This window comes from Falco cherrug, chromosome 3 (genome assembly GCF_023634085.1).
Source record: "Falco cherrug isolate bFalChe1 chromosome 3, bFalChe1.pri, whole genome shotgun sequence".
In the NCBI taxonomy this organism is placed as follows: domain Eukaryota; kingdom Metazoa; phylum Chordata; class Aves; order Falconiformes; family Falconidae; genus Falco; species Falco cherrug.
The window spans coordinates 72,195,510-72,211,472 of record NC_073699.1 but is presented as its reverse complement, the minus strand read 5'-3'; the positions used below and the strand labels follow the sequence as shown (position 1 = coordinate 72,211,472).

Here is a 15,963-nt window from a genome sequence, read left to right as displayed (position 1 = left end):
GCTCCTCTCATTCAGCATTATCAACAAGCCCATTAGATACAGTCAGACAACAGCACCTGAGCAACATCCTAACACTGCTCATCAGAGTGGTTCCTCTGCAAAGGGAAGAACGATCCAGAGAACAGGTAGAGAGCTCACATTTAAGCCAGCAAGTTGTTCTCAGCTAACATTCTGCTACAGCTGCACTAGCTTTTCAAAGAGCAGAGTCCATTAAAATAGAACTTGGAAATTAAAGTTGTGGTCAAATGAGTTTGATCAGTAATCAAAGGCTGCTTCACAATATTCATTGCATCATACCGGTGCAATTGCATCCCTCTTACCACAATTATCTTACATACATACCAAGAACTCTAGAGCTTTCTGTTTCCGAACTGGATCATTCTGTGTGATTGTAGAATGGGGAAGAAAAATTAAAAGACTGAATATTATGGTATTTGTCGCATCACCTTGTACAAAACAAGACCTTTTAATCTTTTATCCAACAAAAGTGAACACAAAGAAAAGATAGCAATTTTTGGTCGCAGCCATAAACAGGTAACATTAGAGCCTCAATAGCAATTAGGTAGCAGCTACTACAAAAGCAACTGCATTACTTCCAGTATCAGGAGGAACACATTTCACGTCTACACTACATACCTACAAGAGCTATCCTCACTCAGGCTCTCCTCACTCAGGTCCAACCTCACGTTTAAAAAAAAGTCAAGTGCCCAGCTGCATCTAGCATAGCACCTGAACAGCCTGAGGCCTAAAAGAGCAAGACATCACCACAGAATACATCAGATTACAAAACAACATCCGCCACTAAGATAAAAAGGAGGCCGTTCTCAGTGTTTGTGCCCAGTGCTATTCAGGACAGACACTGAGAGATCAGTTTGAGTTTCACCTCTGAGTTAGCAAACAAGATTACAAATCTTTAGATTTATCTGAAGTTTCAAACCAAACCTTCAGTATAGAATACCTCAGATCTGAAGAGGGGCAAAACAGAGAAGTGGAGACTACAGCACAGGTTGGGAGACCTGGCCTGCAGACACTGGATCTGAGACTCTTCAGTGTCTTTGAACAGGAATTATGAGAGCTAAGGTGGATGTACAGTATCCATTTCCCCTCTGCTGTGATGAACACAAAACTCTGGTCATTAGGTCAATTATTTTGCTTCTGCAATATTAATAAAATAGCAAATGAAGCCAAAAGAGCAGAAGTTTTTTTCAGCAAAATTAAAAGAAAGCATAAGGAAACTGCTACAGCATAAGACACTTGCAGAATTACTACCTCTACATACCTCATGCTTATAATCATCTTCCCACCTTAGAAAGAAAATGACAATATTAAAATACATTCCAAAGATTACTAAAAAGTGAGGTTTACTCATAGCAACTAGACTAAAATAATTTCAATTTCCAAATCTCTATCACTTACCAATACAGGATACCTTTTTCTATGGTATATTTAAAATACCATTATTTCTTAAAGGTTCTCAAAGAGATCAGTAGTACTGATGATCTCCTTTACAGATCAGCTAAAGAAGATGACCAAAGTAATGGGGGTTTTATCCTCCTGTATGAACAGCGGTGCCTTTTATACAATTTACTCAGCCAATGGCATCCTAAATTAAAATGGTAACAGCTTAAAATTTGAATTGCAATTTCTCCATTTATATCAGACTGCTATCTAACTGCGTAACCAGTATAATATTTCCTCAGCCATAGCTACTATTTCCTTACAGACAAAAAGGAACAATTTACACAAAGTACAGTGGAAAGAAAATATTTTCCCTATACATTATGATGTTTGTTACAGAAAAGTAAATCTATTTATTAAGTAAAGAGATCTCAAAAAAAAACCCCTCTTCTGATTCCCCTGTGGGGTTAGTACTCTCACCTTGCTTTCTTCTTTGATGAGGCTAGAAAAGTAAAAAGAATTATTAGCAACTTCATAGGGTTTCCACCGTATTGCTGCAACAGAAGCATCACACAAACAGAACAGTTACAGGCCCTGAAGTGGCTGCAGCTTCTTTAAAGGGCAGGATTTAGCAGCCAAAACCTAGGCACATGCCATTTTAGCAACCACCAGGCATCCTTGATGAAAGGTCTATGGGAGGCTTGTGCCCTAACCAATTCGCAGGGTACCCTACAGCATCCATGTTCAGGCAGGTGAATCCCACACAAGCAAGAAGTCAGTACGGATTGAGCTAAGGTGGGCATGCCTCCTGTGTGCAAAAAGTGAAAAGGTTTGTTTGGGTTTTTTTCTGTGAACATACCAGTGAACCTCAAAAGCTGCACATGTAATAGTTCAGTCTCCAAAAAGAAGTTATGGGGATTAGAACATCATCTCGCTTGCCAGTATAATGCATAAGCATGAGCAGGGAGGGAAAGCTCAAGTACCACAAGGTAGCTGAAGACAGTAGCTATGCTTCAAAGAATCGGCTGCTGCATGGTACATAACTTACTATCTCTTGACTTAAGCATTTACCAGCACAGGTGTTCCACACTAAGCAACAGGACAAGTAATAATACTCAGGACAAATGACATCTTTGCCCCTACAATATGGGGCCGAAAGACTTGTGTTACTGTTTTAACCACCCAGTGCTGAACACATGCTGATGAGTTGCAACAAGATGCTGCACTGTAAGTCCCAAAGTTTTCCAAATGTCAGGAAAGAAAAGGACTGCTACCATTTCACAGAAGATATCCAACCATGAAAGATAAGAACCATGAAAATGTAGGATAGGAGGGACCTCTGCAGGCAGAATCACAGAATCGTAAAAAAGTTTACGTTGGAAGGGACCTCTGGAGGTCATCTAGGGCAGCCTGGGAGGTAAAAGTACCACAGAGGTGGTAAGTACCAGAAACCAAACAAGTTAATATAAGGTGAGGACACTGGTAATTAGAATAATTTTCCTTGAATTACCCAATTTGTGCCATCTTTCCAGTAAGCCTCCAAAATCCTCCCTGTTTGAAAAGAAGATAGGTGGAGACAAGGAGTGCTACTCAGTGGCTGAAAACTTCACCCTACTCAAGCTAGTGACTGAAGTTCTGCTCACTTTGACAAAGTTCACCAAAATTTCTCATAGACACAGGACACAATATTCCAGAAGCAGCTTAATGAGTCTTTAACAGAAAGAAATAAGCATTTCCCTAATCTGCTGGCTACACGTCCACTAATGTAGTTCAGTACGGTGTTAGCCTTCATGACATCAAGCACATTCAGCATGTTCATGCTGTTGTATATCAAAGCCTGCAGGCTCGTATTATCGGCTCCCTAGCCCAACAGCATCCAGTCTGTGTCCAGCCGGGTGCTGCTCCATCCCAGGTGTAAGATTTCACATGTAGCTTTGCTCCACTTCACGTTTCTGACAGCCCATTTCATCAGCTTGTGGAGATCCCTCTAAATGGCAGTCTTGCTCTACCACATACCAGGCATTCCCTCAATTTGACAGAAATGTCAGATTTGACAGTGGTGTATTCTATCCCATTTTCCAAGTCGTGAATGAACATGATAAACAGTGCTGTCCCCAGCAGAAACCACTGAGGAATGCCACTAGTGGCTGACCAACACACTTAAAATCACCGACAACTATTCTTTGAGCCTAACAGTTCAGCCAGCCTTCATCCACCCTATAGACCAGGGGTCCTCAAACTACAGCCCCCCAGGGTCCTCAATCCGGCCCCCGGTATTTACAGACCCCCGCCGGGGGTTGGGGGGGGAAACCCAGCAGCCGCAGATGGCTGCCTGCCACTGCATCCGCGCGCCGGCCCCCTGGTTAAACAGTTTGAGGACCCCTGATCTAGACATACCTCATCTCCTCAGTTTGGCTAGAAGTATAACATAGGAGGCTGAAAGATTTGCTAAAGCTAAAATGACACCTGTCCTTCTTCCCCTGTCCACAGAGCCAGCTTATGTCACTGCAAAATGCAACCAGGCTGGTCAAACCCAATTTGTCCTTGGTAAATCCACTGGCTAGTCCCAGTCACCTTTCTTGACCTTCACATGCCAGTAAATGATGTCCACAAGGACTTGCTCCATAATTTTTTATAAGTCTGGGACAGGCTGTAGCCATTACTTTCAAAGATAAACACATTTGGGTTTTTTTTCAGGTATCCAAGGAACTACTCTGGTCACCATGACCTTTCAAAGACTTCTGAAGGAGAAGACAGCTCCCTCAATACCAGAAGCATCCCTTTTTGTCTTATGGCCTTGCACATGCTCAATTTGATCTTCCTTAAACTAATCCTTCTCTCCAGTGGGTAATGCCATTCTCTCCTAAGCTTTATAACTACACACAAATATCTGAGACCAGACCGTCTCAGTAAAAACTAAGGCAAAGAAAGCTAGAAGTGTCTCAGCCTCTTCCAGGTCCTTCATCACCAGGCTACTTGCTCAGCAGTGGGCCCACACCTTCTTTTGCTGCTGTCATACCTGCAGAAGCCTTCCTGTTACCCTTCATAGTCCTTTCACCTTCAGACAAGCTTTGCCTTCTTAATTTCACCCCAAATATATCTGCAGTTCTTATGCATCTGCAGTTGTTATACATCTCTTCTTGGCATCTTGCCTCTCCTTCTGTTCTCTGTGCACCTTTTTAGCACCTAAGATCAGCCAGGAGCTCCCCGCTCAAACATAGTAGCCACTTGCTATGCCTGCCCATTATTTCTGGACAGCAAAATGGATCGTTTCTGCTCTTTGAGGTTTTCCTTGAAGACTGATTAACTCTTTTGGGCTTCTTTTCCTTTCAAAGCAACCTCTCAAGGGATCCTGACTACTAGTTTTCTGAAGAAGCTGAGGTCTGTTCTCCTGAAGCCCAAAGTCATTGGTCTGATATGTAACTTCCTCATTCCCCAAAGGGTTTTAAGCTGTATCATCTCATGATGACTCCAATTGAGGCTCCCGTTGACCATCACATTCCTGACTCTTCTTCTCCTTTGTAAAACACCTCCTCTTGTTGACTCATCCGGCACCTGCATGAAGAACTAGCCTTGACTCACTTTTGGATTATTTGCAACTTGCCATGCTGCTTTTCCAGCAAAAGTCAGTACCCCCAAGATAACTGGGACCTGCAGGTGGGAGATTTCTTCCCATTATATAAAGACAGCCGTGCTACAGACTGCCTGTCTGAGAGGGGCAGACATCTACCATGATGTCATTCTTTTTAGCCTTCCCCCTAGTCCTGACCCATAAGATCTCAACAACCACCAGCCATGGCTCTATATAGAAAAGGTACTCCTGCATCCAGCACAACTTCTACTGTCATCTTCTGTTGTCTTTCATAAGGAGCCTATATCCACCCAATAAGGCGTTCCAGTCATACAAGCTGTTGCATTACATCAATGCAATTCTGAAGAAATCAGAATTCTGTGGCCACACAGTAACGTCCAGTTCCACCATCAAGTTCAACCTCCCACTTGAAGCAGGACTACTATCAACATAAGATTCTAGTTTTGTATAGCCAGAAAACCTCTTGAAAACCTCTAAGGATGAAGTGTTCGTTACCTGTTCCAGTGTTGTACTACCCTCTAGGAAAGAAGTTCCCCCCCTCTCCTAAGTTCAGCCTCTCAAGTTGCCATCTGTGGCTGCCACCTCTTGTTACACTGCTGCAATTACCAAAATTTTGGCTTTGTCATCTTTGTAGCAGCCTACAGATTGCTTGAAGGGCAGTTATAAGATCACCCCTTACCCTCCTCTTTCCCATTCTAAACAAGCCTTACTCCCTCTAACCCTCATTCTCGGTACAGGCGCTTGACCCCTGAAAATCTTCATAATCCTCTGCTGGATCCTCTCCAATTTCTCCATCTTACCCTTGATATCTGAGACTGTCTCCCAGTTCTACAGAAGTCAGTAAGCATTGCTGTCAATTTACTCTGAACTGAGCTAAATTACTGGGTCACTTTCCCTCTCCTTCACAAGACAGACTAACAGAGCTCAGAAAGGGTCTCTGCCACCTTGTTTTGCAGACCAACATTAAAAGGCACAGCCCACAGAAGCCACTAATGATCAATCCAAAAAAAAAAGCACTGCTATGGTGGGCACCTACAGCACCATTCATACTGACAAACTGTTGATCTATGCAACTTTCACCCTTTTCAATCAAACCTACCTTCCCTCTTACACTAGTACTAGAATCAAAAGGTAGCAAGTAGGTATTTCTTCAGGTTGGCACCGTTAAGCATCAACAGCACATCTACAGTAATGAAGAACATAAACATATTGTATAGGGGAAGATGCTGTTTTTCTGTTTGAGGGTTTGTTTTCCATTGCTTGTTCCAATGGACTTGCTAAAAAACTGTAAGTTCCACTGTCACCAGTGATTCAGCATGTACAGCTTTTCATGACTGAAATGAGGTGAAGGCTTTACCAATTTATTCAGAGAAACCCACCAAATACCATTTTTCCATACTTTTTCACTTTCCTTGATTAGCAAATTACTGTAGTTATCTTAAATACTTAAGAACCAAGTAGTCAAATAAATGTCTAAGAAACACTGCAAGTTTGGCAATTCCCTTCTTCCCTCATTTCAAAACCACAAAAACTGGGAAAATCTCTGAAAACATTTTGTGCTATTACAACTTGAACATTTTATATCAGTCAAACCATTTGAGTTCAACTACTAATTCAAATCAGGCCAAATGGCAATTTTGTATCACATCTATTATAGTCAAGTAATTCATAAACTTACGTGAGGTACTCAGTCTTACATAACCTTCAATCTGGGAATAGAAACAGATTCACATTAGATTTTCCAATTAAAATTTCATAACAACAGTTAGAAATGGAACCAGTACTTTTATTTATCCCATCATAGTCCATAATTTTATAGATACATCATCTTGTAAATATAAATGAAATTTGGGAGAAAATCTGTTTACATTTGAGAAAATTTAAGTTGCAAAAATCAAGAATCATTGAAGTAAAGCAGTAAAATTTCTGAATGACTGAATTCAGATTGGACATCTTATCTAAAAAAAATTAACATCTTGAAAATAAACAACTTTGGTTTTCCAGATGAATTTCAATACTACTGTTCTTCTCCCCAGACTTTTTAGGGCAGCTTTAAGTGAAGCCTTAGTTCAATTTAATACTACACTTCCTAGAAACACACAGAAATTTAACAAGCTTTGTTAGCAGTACTTTTAAAATTTACTAGGTCAAACATAAATGCACAGATAAAAGACACATTACTGGATACTTCAGATTTACTTCCAATTACCTTATACATTTTTAATCCTTCCGCCTTCTCTAGCTCTCCTGCTATCCGTCTGAGAAATGAGACTTTGCATTCTTTTACATCTGTTGTCTTTCTCTTCATTTTATCTGGAAATTCTTTAGACTGTTGACAAACACAGCTTGAATTGGTCAATATTAAAATTCATCACAATATTAAAAAACCTGACATATTTCACCTTTTGGACAAGCTTCCAAAAGACCAGCAAAACATAATTTTGAACACTGTTAGCTCGTTTTTTCTCTGTAACACAACTAATTAAATTTTAATGTCAAAGTTGCTTAAGTGGTCTTCAAACCAAAAACTGGATATTATGCAAAGCTTGCTACCAAAAGGTATTATGCTCTGTACCATATCCAACACCACTATGGGCATGCTGAGGAGTAAGAAAGACCACAGTGTTCTAGGAACCTGATCCTGGAAGCAATCAAAACACTTAGGAACAGACTTGAGCAGATACAGACACACATCTCTGGACTGCACTTCCTCAACAGCTCACAGCTTCATAGCTGTTCATGTTGATCTGACCCCCAGAGTCAACCATACAAGTATTAGCGATTTGCCACATAGGGGTTTAAACTTCAAACTTCATGTAAGTATTTATAGAAATAAAAAAAAAGGGGAGGGGGGTATATCATAGAGAAATTGTGATCAAAACGCATCAAAATTACTCACAATGTATGCTCTTCTGTGTTTATATCCACTAAGATGTTCTATCATAGGTGCCATCTCTGTATTAAACCCACACAGCTTGCACTCATAATGTGGCTCTTTTCTTCCTTCAAATCTGATTTCAACCACATGTTCTAAACCTGTAAAAGCAAGAATTACAAGTATCTGTGGTTTAGTACAGACTACTATAAACAAATGTGTTCTCTTCAATGTTGCTCATGAAAAGCCAGAATGAATAAATAAAAGTATTCCATTTTCAGAATTTCAATGCATCTTCAGGATCACTTCAGCAGTTCTTTGGACTTATTATCCACATCAGTTAAATTTATCTCTTTACAATGCTTTATTCTGAAAGGAGAAACGGTGTCTCTGGCAGATCTGCAAGCCCACCAAAATAAAACATTTCCAAGAAACGGACATTTGGACATTTCCAAGAAACTAAGACATTCAATACAAAGTCATGTAAGAGAATTCATAGGGAAGTGCATATAAGTAAGAGAATGAGAATAGGAAATGCCATGCAAATAAACTGCATGTGAACTATTTGGTCAAACATACTTTGGATAGTGTCTGAGTAGCACAAAGCACACGTAAGAAAGACAATAATCCCTTCACAAAATCGATTCCTTCATAATCTAAAACTCTTCTATAAACTTTTAAGAATTATTGGAGGGAAAATGGGATTTTTCTTCCCTCTTTCTTAGAAATGACTGAAAGACTACGCCTTAGAAGTATTGAGAAATCTCTTAAGTTTGAGACTTACACCTTGCATGAGAAGTTTTACTCTGAAGAGCTTAAATGTAACAACTTTAGAAGCAGCTTAAAACAAATAGGGAAAACCAGCAGCTGTTCCCCATTATCATAATTTCCAATACTGTGTTATTTGTGATGATGGGTTGACCCCAGCTAGCAGCCAAACACCACATAGCTGCTTGCTCGCTCACATACACACCCCTCAGCAGGAAGAGCAAAAATGGGAAAACTCATGGGCTTATAAACAGTTTAACAGATGATGGAAAGAGAGGAAAAAAAACCCCAAACATGCAAAAACCAGTCCCTCACCTCCCCACAAGCAGACCTATACCCAGTCAGTCTCTGAACAGCTACCTTGGAAGCTTACCCCCTCCCCACCACCATCACCTTTTTTATTTCTTTACCCCAGCTGCGATAGCCGAGCATTGACATTATGCAGTACAGAATGCCCTTTTGGCCAGTCTGAGTCAACTGTCCCGGCTGCATCCTCCCCAAGTCTCTTGCCCACCCCAAGCCTACTCAAGAGGTGAGTGGTGATGACCCAGAGGGAAAAAAAGAGTCTTGAGGCTGTGCAGTGCTTAGCAGCAGCCAAAAAACCAGGGTGTTACCAACACTGTTTTAGTCACAAATCCAAAATACACAGGCTGCTATGAAGAAATCCAACTCCATCTCAGACCCACTAGAGTATTGTACTTCTAAATCTTAGTTCTGAAAATAAACTATAACCAGATGAACTGAGTATACACAAAAGTAACACTTTGCTAGTCACCTTTTTCTATTAAAAATGCTTATAATAATAAACTGCTATGCTTTTTAATATTAATACTGTATGTAGAGTGACAGCAAGATAATTCACTAAGGGAAATTCTCTGCTCTCCATAATAGGAAACATGCTACTTAGCTCTTCATCAGGGAACAGATTTCTCCAGGTCACCAGCACATACTCGGAACACTAAGGCTGCCAACAAACATCCTTGCTCATCCTCTCCTAAGGGCTGCCTACTCCAGTTTAGAAAGACGAAAACCTTAAAATCATCTCACTACTTTTAGCATTCCCAAAGATAGTGAGGAAATGTATCTCACTGAACCGAAATGCCTGCACATCCCACCAAATGGAAAACCAAAAAGAATCCCCAAATGACAAGTCAGCAGCGGTGTGAAGTCTAGTTGGAGGCCAGTAGGTAGTGGTGTACCCCACGCGTCAACACTGGGTCTAGTCATGTTCAACATCTCCATTAATGATCAGATGATGGAGCACAGCATACTCTCAGCAAGTTTGCTGATGACACCAAACAGGGCAAGATGGCTGACACACCAACCGCTTGTGCTGCCATCCAGAAGGACCCCAACAAGCTGGTGGGCTGGGCTGACAGGAACTTCAGGCAGTTCAGCCTGAGGAAGTGCAAATTCCTGTCCCTGGGGAGAAACACGCCCAGGTACCAGTACATGCTGGGGGCTGACCAGCTGGAAAGCAGATTGGCAGGAAAGGACCTGAGGGGACACCAAGCTGAAGATGAGCCAGAAATGTGCCCTTGTGGCCAAAATGGCTAATGGGATCGTGGGCTGCACAAGGAGGAGTGTTACCAGCAGGCTGAAGGAGATGATCCACCCTCTGCACTCAGCACCAGCAGGGCCATGCCTGTAGTGCTGTGTCGACTTCTGGGCTTTCCAGCACAAGAGACACGGACATATGAAGGGCCATGAAGATTATGAAGGTACTAGGGCATCTCTCCTATGTGGAAAGGCTGAGAGAGCTGGGACTATTTAGCCTAGAGAAGGCTCAGAGGAGATCTCATCAGCATGTATAAATAACCAAAGGGAAGGTGTAAAGAAGAGGGAGCCAGGCTCTTTTCAGTGGCGCCCAGTGACAGGACAAGAGGCAATAACCACAACCTGAAATACAGGAGATGCTGTCTGAACATCAGGAAACACCTTTGAGAGGATGACTGAGCACTGGCACAGGTTCCCCTGAGAAGTTGTGGTGTCTCCCACCTTGGAGATACTCAAAAGCCATCTGGACATGGTCCTGGGCAACCTGCCCTGGATGACTCTGCTTAAGCAGAGACTTAAGACCAGATGACCTCCAGAGATCCCTTCCAACCTCAACCATTCTGTGAAAAGCTTCTTTACTAAGATTGCTCCTTCAGGAATGAACTGTGTTAACAATTAAGGTGTATAAAAGAAGTGGCCTTTACAGAAGTAAGTTAAATAAACTAATCTTTAAAAGGTGTTAGAAATAAGATATATCCTATAAATTATTCAATACATTTACAGAAAATGAAACTGTACCTAAAATTTCACCTTCCATTTTAAAACAAAAGCCATCTGGTCACAAGTTCAAAGACATACCATTCAGAAAATAAAAAAACATACCAACTAGAGGTTCTTCTCTTTTGGGATCATTCATAAAATCCTTCAGACAGGTTATGTCCTTTGCGAGTCCTCTCTTCACTAAAGTAAAAAATATACACATGAAGAGATATTACACATTAAACAGTCTGCATATAATTTCTATGATCTTAAAGGAGTTTCTAGTGGAGACTTAAGGGTGGCAAAATTAATTTGCGCTCTGAAATGCATAAGAAAAATGTGCAAGATTTCAGTCACTCACAAAAAGGTTCCAAGACTCTGTTTTCTATAACAATTTCACACACAAGGAATTAGCGTCTTCAAGAGGAGAACCAAATAAGCAACAGACCTTCTAACATGATCCAATTTACTGAGGAAAGATAACAAGTTCACATTCATAGCATGCTCCAGGCCCCATCAGTTCTCATTAAAAGAAAAAAAAAAATAGCCAGGTCACCAATCTCTTCCTTCCCCTAAACCCCTGATACTTATATAGCATACTGAGACTGCTTGTGTGGAGCCTCAAGTTCAGGAATCACACTGCCTTCAGTCTAATAAAGAAAACATCATCTTCACTTATACAGCAAATGCTTCTTGTTGTCTGGGCGGACCAGAAGCTGCACAATCAGTTAGTATATTCCTGACCCTGAACTAGCAGTATTTCCATCATGGCTGTATCCTGCTCCTCACTGAGCAGGTTTTATTAAGTTTTAATAGCTTGGGTTTTGCACTGCCTAAACCACTTTTGAAGTATTACTGGTCAACTTGGAGCACCTGCAGAGTTTCGCTAAACGTATGTGCAAAAGAATCTCAGAGGCATTAAGTATATTCAAGTGCTGGCCATTATAAAAAAAGCACATTAAAGTGTTAAAACGCATATTTTTAATGTGAGAAAAAAAATGTGCAGAAACAGATCTTCCTAATTACATACAGCTGTATTTTAACAGACTGATGAATTTCTTCAGTGTCATAAATGCTGCTCGTTTCTTCACACTGGGGCAAACAAGTAGAAATACCACAAGCACTGAACTGTTACTATATTCTTCCCCCCTCGGATGCCAGGTTATGGTTAAAAAAAAATAACAATCACCCAAACAAAATTTCAGGATAGGGAATTCCATGCTTGTTTTTAAATATTCATTCCATTAGGAATATACTTGCTCTACCATAAAGTCAAACCCCACGGCTGCACACACACACACAAAAAAAAAAATCACGAAGTTTCAGCATTAATTTATATAGAAAACCTCTTGCAATTTAATTGCGGTAAAAAACACCTCATGGGACACCTCCGGCCATGGGAACAGTGTGTCCCATTCCCACCAAAACTTCACAGTCTTGCCAAAAAATCTCTGTTATTTTTTGTCTGAAGTGACATGCAGCAGTAGCACAGTGTGAGAGGGTTGACCCATACAAGTTGGTGCAATGTAATTAATCTCCATGAACAGATTTTTTACCAACATTTAAGTGTATTATGCAGTTTTCATGCATTTGTGTGTCTGTGCAATAGCTCTCAGTGTGAGATGGCTGTTCCCGAGCTGACAGTGAAATGCATGTCATCTTTTGGACTTAATATTGAAAGATCCACACAGAAAAAAGTTAAAAGTTCTCTACAAAGTAATGGCCATTTTCTTCTTGCTTCCTAATATTGCTAACTAAATACTCTTGTTTTAGTACCATCTTGAGAAGAACAACGCATACTGTCCTTGGCTTACACGTGTTTGTTTTGTCAAACTTTCACTGCATATGTATACACACACACGTCCTGCAAAATTTTCTGTTGAAACTTCACCAGCTATAAAAGACATTAGCTAAAATAATTGATATCAGATGTTATCCGATAATGAGGATGACAGAAACTATGTCTCAAGACTGAAAGTCTTTCTGTGAAAATACTTGTAACTTCATATTCTCCTACGATCTTTTCTTACATAAATTAACTAGAGCACAGAAGAAAAGCAACGGTTCAAATGTTTGGTAACTTGCATTACTTCTTCCTAAACCATAATCAACTACCTGCTTTGGTAATCACTAAAATAAAACCACTGTTTTCATAATTGCACCAACAAAGGGCATTAGCTCATTTATATTCAGCTACCTGGTCTCTGTGTTTCGTACTTCATCGGAGCTCGGACTGCAGCTGAAGGACCTAGGATAATAGTTTGACAGTCAGACCAGTTCTTCTCACTTACTTTTATTAAGTGCCTAGTAGATCATCCAAACAAGTCAGAGAACTGAACAATTATCTTCATTTTACAGTTTAATATAGGCTCGGTAATAGCACTATTCCATTGCGGTACACCTCCCTTTTGTAACTTTACTGCTTTAAGAGAAACTCTTCATTTCCACTCCCTTTCCCCACCAACACAATACGCCAAATACATGTATGTCACAGAAGCATAAACTATTCAGTTTTTATTTTAAGTGCTTTTCATACTACTTAGTTAATTAAAGTAACTATTTTAACTATTCAGTATTGTTCATGACAGTCAATCTCTGCTACAGGTACCTAACAGAAAACTTCTGGTCTAAACACAGAGAGCCTTAACACAGTCCCAAATACAAATCATAAAGTCATTAAACCGCATCTTCTTTTACATAGGATTCTGTATATATTCTTATCACTCAGAGCTTTGGAGTGAATTTTGAGACATGTTTTTTAAAGGTACTTCCACTTCCTTCCTTTGAAACTTCCTTCCCTTGCCCCCCTCTTCCCCCAAATCCACAGACACATCACAAGCATGCTTTAATGATGTTCTCAGAGGTTTCTTAAGTTTCAGAATTCAAGATTAAAACAAGATGACACACAGTACTCATTAAATGGAAAAAGTGAAAGCTTAAGTTAAACTATGTATTTGCCCACATAATTCCTATTTTTGAAGGCAAAAAGTTTTCCACAGTCATGGCAAATACATTTTTTACACATCAATGGTTTTCTCCTCTTTCTGCATAAGCCAGGCAGTTAAAAGACATGTATGAAAGCTGTAAATCAAATCAACATTGTAAACATTTTGCAAACAACTCTGCACCATTATCATAAGTGAGGGGTATGAAAAAACATCTCTCCACTGACTTCTCATAATCAATTATCCATCTTTTATCAGTAAAAAGCCTCAAAGTCTCTGGTAGCATGAACAAAATAAGATCTCCAGGTACTCTGCAATTACGAAAATTACTTCATTCCAGAGTTGTTCAGGTAGTGCCGGAAGCCCAGGTCATATTCCAGTATCTGGAGACTGACAACATGACCAAATACTAAGTGACATGAATAGGTACCTGTGAAATAAGATTTTTAGTGCTTTATTTTCTGTTTACTTCTATGAACTAACCACATTTGCAGGGAACTGCACCAGAAGCAGTTCACAGTGCAGTCTGTCTTAACATGGTTGAGATTTACAAATACGATCAAGTTAAAAAGTCAAGTTGTAGCTGCTACTATTACCAAAGGTAGCAGTTTGGGGGTTGGAGATTTTTTGTTTTTTTAAAAAGGCATTTAGCAAATACTATCATTGCTGCCTGCAAGAGTTCAACAAAGCAATTATGATCTTGAAGACACTCTCATATTCAGCAACAGTAGGTTTCCAGGCTAACATTTAATTCACATTTACTAGCCACATGGCTTTGGAATTATATTAATAATGTAAGTTATATTTCTTAAGCATCTCAAAACCAAAATGCAACAGTATTTTCCCTTAAAGCACATCAGACTGACCAATGAGCTGAATATCAGTTGGAGTGCCAGGCTCAAAGGGCAATGATCAACAGCCCAGCCTCTTGGCATTCAGTAAGCAGTACAGTACCCCAAAGACTGATTCCAGGGCCCACAATGATTAACATCATCATCAATAACAGAAATGAGGATGCATAGAATACCCTTGGCAAATACACAGACAAGATAATTTAGGGAATACAACCGATGTCGCAGCTTCAGTTGACCAGACCCTTGGGAACATTTAAGATCAAAGAAACCTTAAGAAACATGGTACGTGTAGAGTTCTGCAGCTGAAAATCCCATTCATGAGTACAGGCTGGGATTCGTCTGACTGAGCAGCTGCACTGTCAAAAAGAACCTCAGAGTTATGATGAATGCTAAGCTGAATACCAGCCAAAAGCATGTCTCCCATAAACTAGGCAAACTCTATCCTGAGATACCGCACAGGCGGCATACTTCCAAGTATCTTGTCCTCCACCGTTTGGGACTTGTAAGGCTATCTAGTTCCATCCTTCTCCAGTTCAAGTGGGATGTGGAGAAACCAGAGACAGTCCAGCAGAAGGGCTACTAAGACAAACAACCCAGGGCAAACAATCTATGAGAACAAGTTTGGGAGCTGGACTTGTTTAGTTTGGTAACTTGGAGGCTAAGAGAAGACCTAATAGCATGGATACCTGTACAGCAGCTACAAAAATGAGTCAAAACCTTTGGAGACTGACAATAGCATAACAAGCAGCAGCCAGAAATAGTTGCTTAGGAAGCACAGATTAGATGTCCAGATAAAACTCCTCTTTAAAACAGAGGAGCAACCACCGCTGTGATTAAACACAGGTAGCAGACACTCTGCCCTAGATGTTCATGGCTTCAGTAACCAAGTGATGATCCAGCACTGGCAGCAGTCATGCTTCAGTCAGGAAGTTAGGAAATCACCTAATCAGTCTCAGGAAATCCCTTCCAACTAATAATTTAATAAGCAATATTTGTTTTCCAGGTATAGTTATATAAAATAACTAAAAAAAACCCTTCTCCAAATTTCTGAATATTTCCCCATTATTCAATGCCACAGTTCTGAACATATTTCTTTGTTCTCCATCTTTTACATCAATACACGTATACGTAATGCACACACATGCATAACAATTGCCAGAAATAAAACAGCTGTTTCAAAATTTAAGGACAGTTTCCAACACTGTCAATTCAGTTACTCAGCAGCAACAAAGAGGTACCAGGCTCAGCATTGCCGATTCACTTTTGAATACAAGA

At 40.2% G+C, this 15,963-nt stretch overlaps 1 protein-coding gene across 2 annotated transcripts in view; it reads right to left on the bottom strand.

Moving 5' to 3' along the window:
• The window catches only part of LOC102057499 (uncharacterized), a 33,028-nt gene that overhangs the window by 5,639 nt on the left and 11,426 nt on the right, over positions 1-15,963 (bottom strand). The window contains exons 5-12 of one of the 2 annotated variants that reach the window (XM_055705663.1): positions 13,087-13,137; positions 11,013-11,090; positions 7,890-8,026; positions 7,200-7,319; positions 6,669-6,699; positions 1,879-1,900; positions 1,280-1,304; positions 343-381 (exon numbers count right to left, since the gene is read on the bottom strand). In XM_055705663.1, coding sequence (XP_055561638.1) covers positions 343-381; positions 1,280-1,304; positions 1,879-1,900; positions 6,669-6,699; positions 7,200-7,319; positions 7,890-8,026; positions 11,013-11,090; positions 13,087-13,137 — 503 coding nt within the window. The remainder of the gene's footprint in view (positions 1-342; positions 382-1,279; positions 1,305-1,878; positions 1,901-6,668; positions 6,700-7,199; positions 7,320-7,889; positions 8,027-11,012; positions 11,091-13,086; positions 13,138-15,963) is intronic. The other variant, XM_055705665.1, reaches the window with a different exon arrangement.